Raw genomic sequence first — 12,737 nt, 5'->3', positions numbered from 1 at the left:
CAGGGCATAGCACGCAACATCTGCTGTACACTGTGTGCCAGTCAGTGACCAAGCTGGCAGGGAGAGGTAAGACATAAAAAGCTTTTCTTATCTTCCTGACTGCCCCATGGTTACTGATGGGAGTCCTCAGATCTACACCAGCTCTTTTGTTGGTGTCGCTCTGATGTGCCTGCCAGGAGTGTGTCAAGCCTGAGACAGAGATTTGGATACGGTGGACACCAGTGCTACTGCAATCCAACCCAAACCTGCCCACTCTGTCTCTACCAGCAGAACTGCACCAGAAGCCTTCACACAGCAGCTGCTAGCAGAAAGGTTGCTGCAATGGCAGGGTCCTCATTGCCCCAGTGTATCTAGTGGTACGCCAGCACAATCAGGAGATAGGGTTGTGTCATTAACTTTACATCTGGACCAGGTCACTGCACTACTGAATGGTGCCTCACAAGCAGCTATCAAGGTTGAAAGTTCTCAAGCTGTGTCAGTGTGAAACATTCTTAATATCATTACATTAAATGTATGGTTTGGCCCTGTGTGCTTGCTTTTTCTATTGGAAAAGGCAGCTCAGGGGAAAATCAGGATCAGGACCATAGTGTGGGGGGAAGGTAGCTGTGGGCCACAACATGAAAGAAAGCTGTGAGGAATGGCCACTGGATGAGGCTTCCATGTTCTTCCACTGGAGATGACATCTGGAGACAAAGCGTAGCAAGAACTGGTTGGCCGTGTGACTGGCTGTGGTTTCACTTGAGAAGGACAAAGGGGAGTTGCAAGTGAAAAAGCCAGAAAAAGATGGGAGAGATGAAGGAGCCAGTTTGGATAAAGGACTGAACAGAAGTACTGTACAGCTGTGGGAGAGGTGGGAAGGAGAGCTGGAACTCCACAGAGAAGGGGCTAGTAGGAACAGAGTGTGGAAGAGGTGTGAAAGGAATGGGAGAGAGGTGGCAAAGGCTGGACAAAGAAAGAAAGAAAGAAAGAAAGAAAGAAAGAAAGAAAGAAAGAAAGAAAGAAAGAAAGAAAGAAAGAAAGAAAGAAAGAAAGAAAGAAAGAAAGAAAGAAAGAAAGAAAGAAAGAAAGAAAGAAAGAAAGAAAGAACCAGAAGCTCCAGAGCCTTTCCCCTGTCTGCAAGCAGGGGAAAGGGCCCTCTCAGGGCCCAATCCTGTCACAAACGTGCCATAAGGCATGTTTACAGCCCTCAGCGCCAGTGGTGTACTGGTGCTAGCTCAGCGACGGCCAGCACTGGGCTAGTGCTGACAGAGCACCAGTGCTCTGCCACTGAGTGGTCACGCAGACCCCCCGGCAGCAGAGAAGTAGGTGGGGGTGTGGGGGAGGCAGGGAGGAGATTTTCCGGGGGGAGGCGGAAGAAGGGCAGGGAGAGGGTGGGCAGGAAGCATGCCAGGGGAGGGAGAGGGGTGGGAGGGAGGTGGGACCAGTGGAGGATCCTGAGCCTTTGTGTCGGGCCGCCTACCAGATGCAGAGGCTCTTTTTTATGCCAACCCTTGCATTACTGTAGAATCGAGTAGCTCCATTGCAGGGTTACTTGCCTTACCTGGGGGAAGGGGACAAAAGTCTCCAGCAGAAGCCAAAATCAGGGAAGTCAAACCAGAAGTTTACAGAGTCTCCAAGTGAGCCCAACCAGAAAGGCAGCACTGACCCACTGCATGAAGAGAATGACAGTGGAGCCAGGCAACTAGTCTTAGGTCAGAGGCCTGTCCCTCTTCCCAGCAGCATTCACTTCCTGCTCCCCCCCCCCACATGATTACCATGAAATAAACCCCTTATCAGTAGCAACTGGTGCCTTTACATCTCTTTACCCCTAGTTTTCCCTGTAATATGTTCCCCCTTACTCCGTATGGTGAGGAGCTGCCCTGTGAGATGACTGTGGGATGAAACTCCCAAAGGGGCTTTAATTCCTTCACCACTGCAATTCCAGTCCAGATTGCCCCAAACAGCCATCATTTCTCTGGTGGGTGGGTGGGAAGCTTCCACTGGCTAAATCAGCTGCACACTGAAATAAAGCTGGCTACCCCAAGAGATGCTCCCTCAGTGTCACACCAAGCAGCAGCAAAAGAGAGGGAGCAACACCCAAGTGCAATTGCTGTCACAAGGACTCTTGTTGCAATTGTAATAGTATATAGAGCTGGGGTGATTTTGGCATCTTTTCGGCCATGTTCTTTCTCTCCTGGGTGCAAGGTATACAGTTCGCTTTAGTGGAAGCAAAAAGGAGCTCCCTCCATTCTGAACGTTAAAGATTCTGTTTCGGCCAACATGTTACAGCTAAATTGTTGAGGGAAAAATATGCATTCACGTGCTTGGAAACTGTCCAGACCACATGATTGAAGGAGAAAGCTCAAAATCACCCTTTTTGTATAGAGAATTGTATTTGCTGTGAAAGAGATCACACAAGAATCTGAATGGGATTTCATCCATAAGCACATACCAGCCTTTGCTTTGAGGAGACGGTTCCTGTAACAAGGCCTTATCCCTTCCAGAGATCAAAGTGCCTCCAAAAGCAATGCACCGAGTTTCCTCATGACCCAGCCTTCCTTGGGAGCAGCAAAAGGCTCATATGTCCCACTGCTATAATGCAGTCACCTCAGGGTTGGATGGCTTTAACAGCACAGGTGTGTGTGGAAAAGGAAATGATCAAGAGAGCCGTTTGAAATAGGAACACAGAGAGACTGTACAATGAATGGCATTGCATAATGGTTTGGCATAGAAGCAGAAAGACCCCCTGTCACTATGAATGTTCTCTTTAAAACATTCAAGGATCATGTTTACTCATTTCAAATATAGCAACTTTGACTGTGTCATCCTCTAATATTTTTAAAGAGATTCAGTTAATGGTGCAGAATAGGTTCTCTTGGAGAAACAGCATTAAAGAGTGATTTCATCTGAAAGGCTGTTGAAAGGTGCTTCCAGAGAGTTATGCCTGCTGACAGAGCACCAGACACTTGCAAGCCTCATGTGGACTGTGCTGATTAATAATAATAATAATAATAATAATAATAATAATAATAATAATAATAATAATAATAATAATAATAATAATACAGGTATTTATATACTGCCTTTCTTGGTCTTTATTCAAGACTTTATTCAAGGCGGTTTACATAGGCAGCCTATTTAAATCCCCGTAGGGATTTTTTACAACTGAAAGAAGGTTCTATCTTTCAAGAACCACAACATTCAGATGTTTCTTTCTGATCTGGTTTCACATTCTGGCCTCCATCCTCCCACGCTCAGAGCAGATGGAATAACCTGGCTCAGCTTGTCAGCTGCTTCAAGGTCGCACGGTGCCGGTGGCCTCGAACTGGCGACCTGTGGATGTTATCTTCAGGCAAATGGAGGCTCTACCCTCTAGACCAGACCTCCTGATCCTAACAGACTAGTGAAATTGGGACATGAGGAGTACTGTACATGAGGAGAGATGGCAGCACAAGCTTCCTGGTATCACTGCAATGGAGATATTCCTTTCACCCACTTCTGGTTTAGCATTACAGTAGCTGGAAGAAGGAACCTAATCACTGAAGCCATTGCTTCTTTAGCTTCAAAAGAGCTTATGATGGAACTGGAGACAACAGAGCTGAAAACAGTGTGATGAGAGGCACGGCATAATTACACTGATACAGAGGAAGGAGAACAAACAAGGGCGGTGATGTTAATGGAAAAGAACAAGAAGACAAATGTTAAATATAAGATAAAGGTTCACTACTAGATCTGACTATGGGCCACAGGGACCCCTAAATGCTCCCCTTTCATTACATCACTGAGGATAAGTATTGCTAAGCTGAACTAAGGTGGAGTGGAATTATCATGATGACTGCAAAATACTTCGCTCACAACAGGAGAGGAAACTGAACTATTTCCACATGCGCTGCCTCCGACGCATTCTCAGCATCACCTGGCAGGACAAAGTCCAAACAACACAGTCCTGGAACGTGCTGGAATCCCTAGCATGTATGCACTGCTGAAACAGAGGCGCCTGCGTTGGCGCGGTCATGTTGTGAGAATGGATGATGGCCGGATCCCAAAGGATCTCCTCTATGGAGAACTCGTGCAAGGAAAGCGCCCTACAGGTAGACCACAGCTGCAATACAAGGACATCTGCAAGAGGGATGTGAAGGCCTCAGGAGTGGACCTCAACAATTGGGAAACCCTGGCCTCTGAGCGACCCGCTTGGAGGCAAGCTGTGCAGCATGGCCTCTCCCAGTTTGAAGAGACACTTGGCCAACAGTCTGAGGCAAAGAGGCAAAGAAGGAAGGCCCATAGCCAGGGAGACAGACCAGGGACAGACTGCATTTGCTCCCAATGTGGAAGGGATTGTCACTCCCGAATTGGCCTTTTCAGCCACACTAGACGCTGTTCCAGAACCACCATTCAGAGCACGATACCATAGTCTTTCGGCACTGAAGGTTGCCAACGGAGCAAAATACTGCTCTCTGCTGGACAAAAGCATGGAAAAATTCAGGCCATTGAACTTACCATCTGTATTCCTTGGTGACAAGAGAACATCCTTTCATTAGCCTCCAGGAGCAAGGTTTAGCTAATTTAATGTCTGCAATAGTAGGGCATGTCCTTTACCAATTTGAAACAAGCTACAGTCATAAACTTCTGAAAATACAAGCAAAAGTCGTACCCAATGAGATACCTAAACACCTTGTCCACTGGCAAAGAACAAGGTAAAAGAAAAACCAGCAGGTCTAAGAAACAAGAACAAAAAAGAAAGGTCTCAGAAGGTACACCACAGGCTGAGGACTCCCTGAATGTACTCTGCAATTAAGAACCTCTGGCCAAGCCAACAAATGCATAGTTTCCAGTACATGAGATTGGACTCTCAAAGGGAAGAGCCAGCAGTCTCCAGGTTGGCCTCACGCCTTGGAGCTGCCTAACGAACTTATTGTGTGAGGCACCAGGCTTCAGCGGCCTTCTCTTTAAAACTCCCTTTTGATGTGTGTGTGTCTCCCATTGCAGAAGAGACAGCAATCCTTCAGAAGAAAAGGAAAAGTCAGGAGAGAAAGCTTGAAGATATTCAAAATTCTTTAGTCAAGGGCCCTGAGCCTTTGCCAACCTCTACTCTCATAAAGAAGGCAGCTGAGAACTGAAACAGGAGTCACCATATGGAAACAGGAAATTCTGCCAAGTCCTTCCTCCAAAGACTAATAAGTGGTGTTTTCTCTTATCAAAATGTCTTCCCACTCCACCTTCTCCAAAAGAAAATATGTGATTCCTTTAAATGCTGACCAACTTCTGATGATCATGCAAACAATCACAGATTTCTAGAAAACAGACTAGTCTTTTTTAGAGAGCAACTGTAATGAATGCCCTACAAAATGAAAGCCATGTTATACACAAGGGGATAGTTTTTTTAATGAGTCTACTTCTTTTGAAAGGGTATGTAAGTTATTGAGCTACTCAGAATTCTTCATCAGATAACTAGGAAAGACAACAAATTCTGTGTGGAATAAAGCTACTCACTCATGTGTGCAAATTTAGTAACCTGAATTATCTACCATGCGCTGAGCAGAGGAGTTGAGATTTGGGATAGCTTTCTCAATATCAAAACTCATTATTATTCTTTGAGTGTTAAACAAACATAGCAAAATAAGACAGTATTATCAACTGTGAATACTGTTGTGAAAAGGTCACCTTATTCTTACAGCCAACCAAGGATAACATTTCATGTATCTGCTAAAGTAGGCTTATATAAGACAGTGGGCCCACAGTATCCATGGGGGATCCGTTCCAGGACTTCCTGTGGATTCCAATTTCTGTGGATAATAAAATCCATGGGGGAGCAAGGGCTGCTGGCAAACCAGAAATGCCTCTCATAAGCGCCTGGGCTCGGAGGCTTCTGAGGTGCAGGGAAGCCATGCATGACCTCCTTGAACCTCAGAAGGCCTGCCGGAAACAACTGGAAGGCACTTGAGTCAAATCCATGCATGCCAAACCCACAAATAAGGAGAATTCACTGTATAACCAACACATTTATATACATATATACAGGTATTTCTGAACCCTATATCGGAGGAGGACTTCAGTCTGAAAGACCACCTTCCCTGTTGTTCTACCTGCCTCCATTCTTGCCTTTAACTCCCTTCAGCACCACTATGGCCTATTCATGAAAAGCAAAGAAGCCATGGAAAGATGGCTTAATAACTAATGGGGCTGAGGTTATGCAAGACCAAGAGCATAATGCAGCCTTCAAAACGCTGAATAAAAATAGTTCCAGAAATGTGTGTTTGCATGAAGAGCAGCTTCCAGTGCTAACATTTCTGATGTTTCACAGCATGCTGTTTCCACTACCTCCTGGCCAGAGGTTTGGAAACTTGCCCAAAAGGTTCCTATGAATCCACTGCTAGGGTTTTCTACCTGACACACAGCACAATTCTATGCAGTTCTACTTAGATGTCAATCCTGTTGTGTTCAATGGATCTTACTCCGAGGAAAATGTTATAGGATTACATATTCACTTGCTTTAGAGATTCTAGAGCAGTGATTTTCAACTGTTTTCGTCTCATGGCACACTGACAAGGTACTAAAATTGTTAAGGCACACCATCGGTCTTTTGACAACTGACAAGGCACACTGTACTGCCAGCAGGATACTCACATTCCCCAATGACCCTACTAATAAATGACCTTCTTCCAAACTCCCATGGCACACCTGCAGACCATTCGCAGCACACCAGTGTGCCATGGCACAGTGGTTGAAAATGGCTGTTCAAGAGTATCAACCCATAAGGACTTACAGTGACTGAAGGTTTGGAAGATCCCACAGAGCTTCTGCTGGTATCCTACTGAGTTGATTGTTCTGTAGCATCCTGTAATTAGAAAAGAAGATGTTCAAAAACCACCCCTAAATACAAGGGAATATACATATATTTTCCTGAAAAAGATTTCAGAGTACAGATGTTATGCAAGACACAAAACCTTCCATTAAAAAGGACATAGTGCTGCTGAAAAATGCAGGCATAGGAATGACATTCCAAAGATCACTGGTTCTGAGATCAGAGGTTCCTGGGCTGACATGAATGATGGAAGGCAGGAATGCAACATTCTTAAGGGCTCATACTATGACCATGTAGACCCTATGCAACAGCAACACCACAATTCAAGTAGCTCCATAAGTTTTATATATGAGTCAGTCCTCAGGAACAGCAGTTACACACAAGCACTCTGAACACTAAGACAAGGAAGGAGCTACGCTGGAAAGAATATTTATTTTGTGGAGATCATGAATGCTCAGGGACAGCCCATCCATGAGGCCAATTGAAGCGGTTGCCTTAAGCACTGCTCCTTCTTCTCCTTCCTGGATTGAAAAAGAAGAGGAGGACAAACAGTAAAATGTGGACGGGAGGGGGTTGCTGAATGAGAACACTGGAAGGAGAGTGGAAGGAACAGAGGCTGGCAAATCATTGGGTAAAAGGGACTTCAGGTGTCAGGAGGTCTTGAGCTGGTTCTGTGGATGTGGTACTCTTCATGATAATACGATTTCAAGTTGGAAAGCAATCTAGGTCAATTGACATGAGATTGCAGCATACTTGATAAAAATGAAAGGCATCTTTAAGATATAATTGACCTATACAAAAGCCTGTAGTTACAGTCCTTCTGCAACTATATGTTTCAAGTTACAAGCAAGGAATGATACTTTCAATGTTCCTGTAAGGTCTTGTAAATTGTTCCTGCACTTCAGAATTTACTACTGTACCCATGTGAATCTCACACTGAAAATTTTTTGTGAAAAACAGTGAAGATCACTGATGCAGAACCTACTAATACTAAAGTGTCTTTAACACTTGTCTCTAATACTAGATGACCAGGCACTCTCCTGATTTGTCCTCACATTAGAGTGGAAATAAATAAAAACAAAAAATAGTTAGGCTTTAAGATGCTACAGAATTCCTTGTTATTTTGGCTGTAAAGACTGACAGCCTGATCCTATCGGGCTACCCCCGTGTGCTGTATATTCAGTGCCAGCTCCAGGTGTCACAAAGAGTGCCATAAGGCATTCTGGCACCAGCGGTGGGAGTGCAGGGCCAGCACTGAGGCCAGCATCAGTCGGCACTGAGTCTCAGTGCCGCGAAGACAACCGGACGGCGCTGCTGCATCATTGGCCGGCAGTAAGTTTATTCAGGGCAGGAAGAGGGTACCGAACAGAGCGGAGGGAGGGGCAGACCGGGCCCAGGATTGGCAGCAGACTTCTGAGCTGGAAAACCTGACACATAACTCCTTGGTTCTGCGTCCACTCAAAGGCAGGCACAGATCAGACTAGACCCATTGAGGCTACCATAGGTTGACAAGGGGTAAGGGAACATTTGTTCCCTTACCTCAGGGAGACCTACGGTTGCTTCTCTAGCCCCACAGGATACAGCAGTAGTCATTTCAGCACCGCTGTAGCCCTGGGCACTAGGAAGCATAGGACTGGGCTCTAACACTGCTACTCTTCTGAAATGTAGCCCTTTTTCAGACAACAATTCTGGGGATATTGACAAGAGGAAAAGGGAAGAACTGGACCTAGTAGCCCCATTTCTGAACTTCCAGGCATTGATTTGAAGTTCTGAACAGAACCTCCTTGTATACAAACTGCATGGCCATAAGTTCTCCGCATTATCTTTACCCTGCACTTTTGCATGGTGCTAAATTCCAGCTTTTGGTTATAAAGATACTATTTCTAAGAATGTGGGTTCCACAAAATGAACTTACCACATTTATCTTCCTGATAGAGAAAACAGGGTCTAGTCACATATGGGTTTGCACTGAAGTTATTCATTTGGTTTCTAATATCATAAACCCTCTGCACAGCAGGGCAGGGATGTTGTGATAACAGAGTTAGACAAAACTGCTTTACAATTGGAATTACAACATTTACCTAGCTCAGCGGAATGGAAACATTGCTTACCTCAAGCTAACCCCTTCCTCACTTGTCAGCAATAAAATTTTTATTACGTGGAATCACTGTACAGTGTCGTAGGACCGTCTATCCATCAACCCCTTCATAGATGGATGGGAAACACATGGGAAACTGGGACAATGAAAAGGAACATTTTCCTTCCAAAGAGCTGAAGCCTCATACACGCAAAAAAGGATGTGAGTCTTGAAGCAAAACGTTTTTTGAATGCATTCACAAACAGGTTTTGCTGTGGTATCTGGAGAGCAAAGCTGTCCTTACTATACTCCAGTGGTTCCCAAACTGTGAGCCATGGCTCGCTGGCAAGCTGCAGAAATCAGCCAGGGGAGCCACGGAATCCTTGTGAAAAATCTGTCATCCTATACAATGTATAGGATTGCAGCCCTAATGGGGAACCACAGTCAATGCCTCAGTGGGTCAAGGGAGCCACCAGTCAAAAAAGTTTGGGAACCCCTATTATATACCATCTGAAAGCAACTGGCTGGACATTAGATGAGCAGCAGGAATAAGCTCCAGAGAACATCACAGGCAAGGGGAGGAAAAGTGAGCTGCACTGTGTGGGGGCCAGGCAGCTCATTTCTCTCTACGGAACAATGGCTCTAATCATAGGGTTTGGTGGACATGGTGCTGTTTACACTGGGAGTAGCCTGCCAGGCCCACTGCTTCTAGTAAACATCTTGGGCTAATGATAGTCATTTGCATTTACCCAAGTAAACATCAGAAGCACAACGTGGACAGTGCAGATTTCTGGGGTATTTCCCCCAGTAAAAAAACAATAAAAGACAGAAAAAGGTGATTTCCAACAAAAAGTATTAATCCTTGTGTAAAAGAACAATTCAAATTGTAAAAAAATAATCAGTTTGATTAATCTATTGCACACAAAACATCTTAGGATGTAATATTCTGCATGTGATACCAAATAATATATAAAAGACTGATTTGTCACAGTATGGTAATAATACATGACACAATAATAGGAGGATACATAGGACACATAGGAGGATAATGTCGTAAAAATTCACCCAACACAAGAAAACATCTCAAATGCCTTAACAGGGAACTAATCCATTCTAATATTTACTTTAAGCATAAAATGGTCAAGAGAAATATGAATAATAATTCTACATGCAAGCACTGGCCATATTAGGAGTTCCCTTACAAAATTTCCCATGCTGATGCCCTCAGCATGAAAAGAGTAACTCTGTTAAATAAGAAATGGAAGCAACACCTAGCAGTTCTCTGAAACATGAGCGCTTCCATGAATAATAGAAATAATAAGCCCTTCTGTACATGGATCTAGACTTCTTGCTCCAAGTTTCTCCTATGGTGGCTTTTTTTTTTTTTAAACTAGAGAGGAAAACAGTTTCTCAGTCTTTAAGCTCTGTTCTTGGAGCTTCTCTACTTCCCAACTGGACAGGCCCCAAGATAATTGGCCAGAGTCATTTAGGAAGGAGAGGCTGCTTCAGATGTGGGACCTGCAGGAGAAAGCATTCCTATGAATACATGCTGAACATGTTTGCAGTTTTAAAGAACTGGCTCTTAACATTCTCAGGCTCCAGATCCTTTCTTCCCTGGCAAAGCAGGAAAATCACTTCCTTTTTGCTGTACACTAGCTTTTCACGGGAGGCATGTCTCTGACATTCATCATAGAAGGGTAAAGGTGTACTTTTGAGCACATGTCCAATATTACAAGCTCTGTTCAGACAGCACAGTACATATACTGAACACAGGGAAGGGGGACTGGATAGCTCCTTTGCATTCACCTGAATACAGCTAATGTGTACAGAGCTTAAGTGTGTACATGTGTAGAGACACATGTACATGTGTTCAGAAGTTCTGATTAATATGCAAAAGCCTAGTGGTGGGGACAGGAAGTGTGATCCCAGCCTTCCACTCCATGCATTCCTTCTCAATGCCATGTTGTCCAAACATAGAATCTCTGCTTCATTATCAAGGGGTTTATCTATATCTACGCTTCTTAGATGACTGGTACAGTCTGCTGCATGTGCATGCTTTTCATACTTGTGTGTCTGACAGCATGGACTGCAGTGGAGCTCTGGAGGATGACCCTTTGTTGAGCGCACATGTGCTCACACATCTGTGTGCGTGTGTGTTAAACGGGGCAGGGCAGGGCTCTGGGGCTGATCGACTTCTCCTTGAGAATGACTCTGTGTATTTATTCTCTCCCTTTGGTTTTAATGATTGAGCAAGATGAAAGGGAAAGAGGTATAGATCAAGGGCTGCTTGCCCGCCACTCCAGGGAGGGATTTAAAGAGACAGCATCGATTCATGTGTCTCCCCATGCCTTCTGGGGAAAGCTATTCATTTAATCATAGGAATGCTTTTCCACACGGCCCCCACATCTGAAGCAGCCTCTCACGCCTAATTGACTGACACTCCTATCTCCATGACTCTTTACATGCTCTTTCTAATAAAAACATTCTCACCCTAGGCCTGGAGCTGCTATGCTTCTCTAACTCAGCCATTCTGCTTAAACAGTGTGCCCTGTTCCCTCCCAGCAGTTAGCAAGGCCATTATCAGTGTCCCTTTATCTTTCTTCTGATGCAACAGATCTTTGAGGCCACTGTCCATCAATTTAGAGTGCGCTCTTGCTGCGCTCGTGACCCCTTTCTCCTGTCACTAAGCCCATCTCTTCTCACTATCACCTTTGAATTAACTACAAGTTCAAAAGTCCACAATGCATCTTTCATAATGTATGGCTCACTTGCCTCATCTACATGGCGATCGGAATTGCATCTGCACTATCACTGGCTGCAACCTTATCAAAAATATTTACAGCAACTGTTATCCACAAGGCGCTTCTGAGGGCTAGGTTACACACAGATGTGTTTCTTTCATGAAAAAACCAGTCTTGCGCAGGGCAAGGGAGCACTATTCCTGAAGCATCTATTGTTTTACTAATTGGTTATTTGCTATTTCAGGGGCGAAAGTGGTGAAAAAAAAAGGAGGGAGAAACTGTTAACACCCCAATCCCGTGGTCAAGATATGTATCGGACTCCTTCCCCCATTGTTCTTTAACATCAAAGAAACACCTCCTGTGTATTTCCTAAATTAAACCTGCCTATTAATGATGACCTTAATGTCACATGTAGTTTGGCCCCTACACTGAGCCAGAAGTCTCCATGATCTTCTTTTTCTTCTTTAGTCTGCCAAGGATGGTTGCAAGCCGAGCTGCAAAAGGAGGTGGATAGTCACCCAGCGGCGGTGACCTGGATTGGCGGTGACCTCTCACAGGCAAGAAAACACAGTCTCCATGATGACAATCAAACATACAGATCTACTTACAACCCAGAAAGCACAAATATCTCTAGATATCACCTTCTCTGACCCAAAACATCTGGCCCTTAATCCCAGGTGTGTTGAAATGTAATAATATCAAAGGTTTAACATCAATAAAATTAATAATATTAATATCAACACCAAGGCACAGCTCTTAGCAGGCTTAGCCTTAGAATATGTGAATAATAACAGAAAGTGCCTCTGAGCATTTGCAGAGTACCTTTTCCTCAGCACCAACTCAACTGCAGCTTGCCCAAATACCCTTAAGAGTAAGGAGCTGGGCTTCCAAAGCAGATGGCAGGGCTGGCTCCTAAGTAAGTTTGGCATGACTTTTCTTTGTTTCAAAACTATGGTATGAGCCTTTACAATCCATCCTAGCTCAAAAAAACAAACAGAAAAACAAAAACAAACACAAAAGGTCTGTGCGGCTGATTTTTGGTGTGGCGGGTGCAAGAAGGGCACTGAAACGTTCCAGACAACCCTGCTAAAGGAGAATTGTGCTAGAAGTTGTGACATAGTGAAGCTCGGGTAGATGG

General features: G+C 44.5%; 1 protein-coding gene across 1 annotated transcript in view; it reads right to left on the bottom strand.

The window, feature by feature from the left end:
• LGR6 (leucine rich repeat containing G protein-coupled receptor 6) overlaps positions 1–12,737 on the bottom strand; it is a 170,633-nt gene that overhangs the window by 85,619 nt on the left and 72,277 nt on the right. The window contains exon 4 of the mRNA XM_066624681.1: positions 6,743–6,814. Within this exon, the coding sequence (XP_066480778.1) occupies positions 6,743–6,814 (72 nt within the window). The remainder of the gene's footprint in view (positions 1–6,742; positions 6,815–12,737) is intronic.

This window comes from Tiliqua scincoides, chromosome 4, assembly GCF_035046505.1.
Source record: "Tiliqua scincoides isolate rTilSci1 chromosome 4, rTilSci1.hap2, whole genome shotgun sequence".
NCBI classification, from domain to species: Eukaryota; Metazoa; Chordata; class Lepidosauria; order Squamata; family Scincidae; genus Tiliqua; species Tiliqua scincoides.
Note: the sequence above shows the minus strand (reverse complement) of the source record. Positions and strands in the feature narration are given on the sequence as shown.